At 38.1% G+C, this 2256-nt stretch overlaps 1 protein-coding gene across 11 annotated transcripts in view; it reads left to right on the forward strand.

Moving 5' to 3' along the window:
- The window catches only part of LOC101861022 (MORN repeat-containing protein 1), a 40470-nt gene that overhangs the window by 32759 nt on the left and 5455 nt on the right, over positions 1–2256 (forward strand). For 7 of the 11 annotated variants that reach the window (XM_005092066.3, XM_005092068.3, XM_005092067.3 and 4 more), the window contains one exon: positions 1716–1727. The exons of the other annotated variants lie outside the window; for them this stretch is intronic. In XM_005092066.3, coding sequence (XP_005092123.1) covers positions 1716–1727 — 12 coding nt within the window. The remainder of the gene's footprint in view (positions 1–1715; positions 1728–2256) is intronic. 11 annotated transcript variants of the gene reach the window in all.

Below are 2256 nucleotides of genomic sequence, written 5' to 3' on the forward strand. Positions count from 1 at the left end.
ATACACACACACACACACACACACACACACACACACACCCGCACATACACACACACACATACTCACACACACACATACTCACACACACACACAGAAAGAGAGTAAAATCTCGGCATAATTTTAACATACTCCCTACATCTACGGATCCAAGATTTTGAACTTTTAGTCTGGGACCAGAAAGTGAACATCACAGCCAATAGTAGAGCCTACGTACGTGTTATGATATGTACGTTATTCCAAAATTTCAAGGGTATACTATTCGTATGTTTTTTATATTTGTATACATATATTCTCGAATGACTTATACTTCGTTTTTTACATTAGTATTTATTAACCGCATACTATAATTAATCTCTCGCCGTGTTTTTCTTAGGGTGATTCATTTTGTGTTGCTGCTATTAGAGTAGGCCTAGACCTACCCGGTACATGTATATTATTACCAGTACTCAAGCCTGTTTCTTAGGAAGTAATCATTCCAGTTAAGCTCTTATGCTCCATGTGTCTCAAAGCACCCATTCAGCCTCACTAGTTTGTTTGGATTGACCTATACTTTTTTTTTCTGGTACCAATCTGCTGTCAGTTATTATCCACCGTATTCTAAAAGCACCGGCCTGTTATTACGGGCAGCATTTATCCCTACATAGGCCTACAAACTCGTGCGTAATTATGTAATTTTTACGCTTGGAATAAAATAAAGCGTAGATAAACAAAGGCCCGCTGCCTCGCTACGCTATGGCCTTCTCTGGTTGTAATATATTGTACACCCCCATCGTCACAGTTTATAATATAATTTATAAGGAGGTTGGGCCTCTTCGACTCCGACTATCCGGGTCAACCCGGATTGGGGTTAGATGTACAGTATGCCGACAGATAGACGTACAGAAGGCATATTGTTTACTTGAGGACACACTGTTTTAGAGTACCTCGAAAAGAGACATAATAATATTATATTATTATTCATGCAGATTTTTCCATTCTGTTAACTTTGTCTGGGACTGTAATGAGCCCGACAAAAACATGCTCTGTGCAAATTCATGTCTCTGATTTGCGCATGATGGATCGAAATGTGCTGCAACATTGCCTTTGGTCTGCCTGTTGCTGGTCGGTCGTATGTTTCCGTTTCGTCCTTAAACTTAAAGAGTTGGAATAGACTTAACCAAATGGATCCTAACTTGTCTTTTGCAAGAAGTATTGAAAATGCTTTGCTGGTCTGGAAAGAGTCTATATACAGTTCGCCTGATGGATGCAAATCACAGAATTCTACACTAGAATTCTGTGATGCAAATGCAAATATCTGGTATAAAAGACAAGTAGTTGTGGAACTTTCGTTTTCTAGATATCGTTTTTAAGTGTTCTCTGCAGAGAAGTAGACTTCTCTTTCAGTGCTTCTGGATTAGTTTCTAAGTTTCTACTCCTTAGTCTTTATAGCCTACTTTATCACACAATTCCCTTCACCGCCAACTGATTTTTTTCCTTTTCCTTAGGAAAATGTACCCACTACCCTAAGATCTAATAGTTAACACCCAAAGCTACTTTTGGATTAAAAACCCAAAAAAATTTGATTAAGAAGCATTGAATGAATGTCTTGTGACAATAGACAATAAGCGTGCGGCCCTGCCGTAGACATAGATAGACCTCACGTTTCGCTTCCCTGACGATTACATACTAATTTATTACTCTTTTTTTCTTCACCTTTTTTGTCCATGCTGCTTTAGTGATAGAGACAGGTAACTCATTGTATCTAGAGCAGTTTGCAGTGTTCTCAAAAAATCTCTTGATATTGCATTTGCATGTACAACATTTTTCTGTTGTTGCTCGTTTATGTGTAGACGTGTCATAAAATCATGAAATTGAAATTATTTTACCTTTTTCTTTAAAGTTATACGCGTTGTTTAGTTCAAGGATTTATCTCGTTCCTTTGAGACGTACGGGGTTAAGTGGAACTGAGAAGGCCTAGGAAGGAGGAATATGAATTTCATGGGGGGTTTTTTATATTAAGCGTAGGCCTATGTTTTACGTTTCCAAAAGTCCAGCACCTTGTCGGAGACCTATGTATCTACTTGTACTTTAGTGGAATATTTTACTTGGTTTGCGAAACCAGCGGAGCTTTCTATCTTTAATTTGGTAACTTGGAGGAAAAGTTATATCATTTGGTATGGGGAGACAAAGAACGTTTGGGCATTATTCATTTAAAAAAAAGAGTAGACTATAGCATTATTTAGAGTCTGAATTCGTCTTGAGCGTTTTCACCCCCCC

The sequence above is a fragment of the Aplysia californica genome, unplaced genomic scaffold, assembly GCF_000002075.1.
Source record: "Aplysia californica isolate F4 #8 unplaced genomic scaffold, AplCal3.0 scaffold00040, whole genome shotgun sequence".
In the NCBI taxonomy this organism is placed as follows: domain Eukaryota; kingdom Metazoa; phylum Mollusca; class Gastropoda; order Aplysiida; family Aplysiidae; genus Aplysia; species Aplysia californica.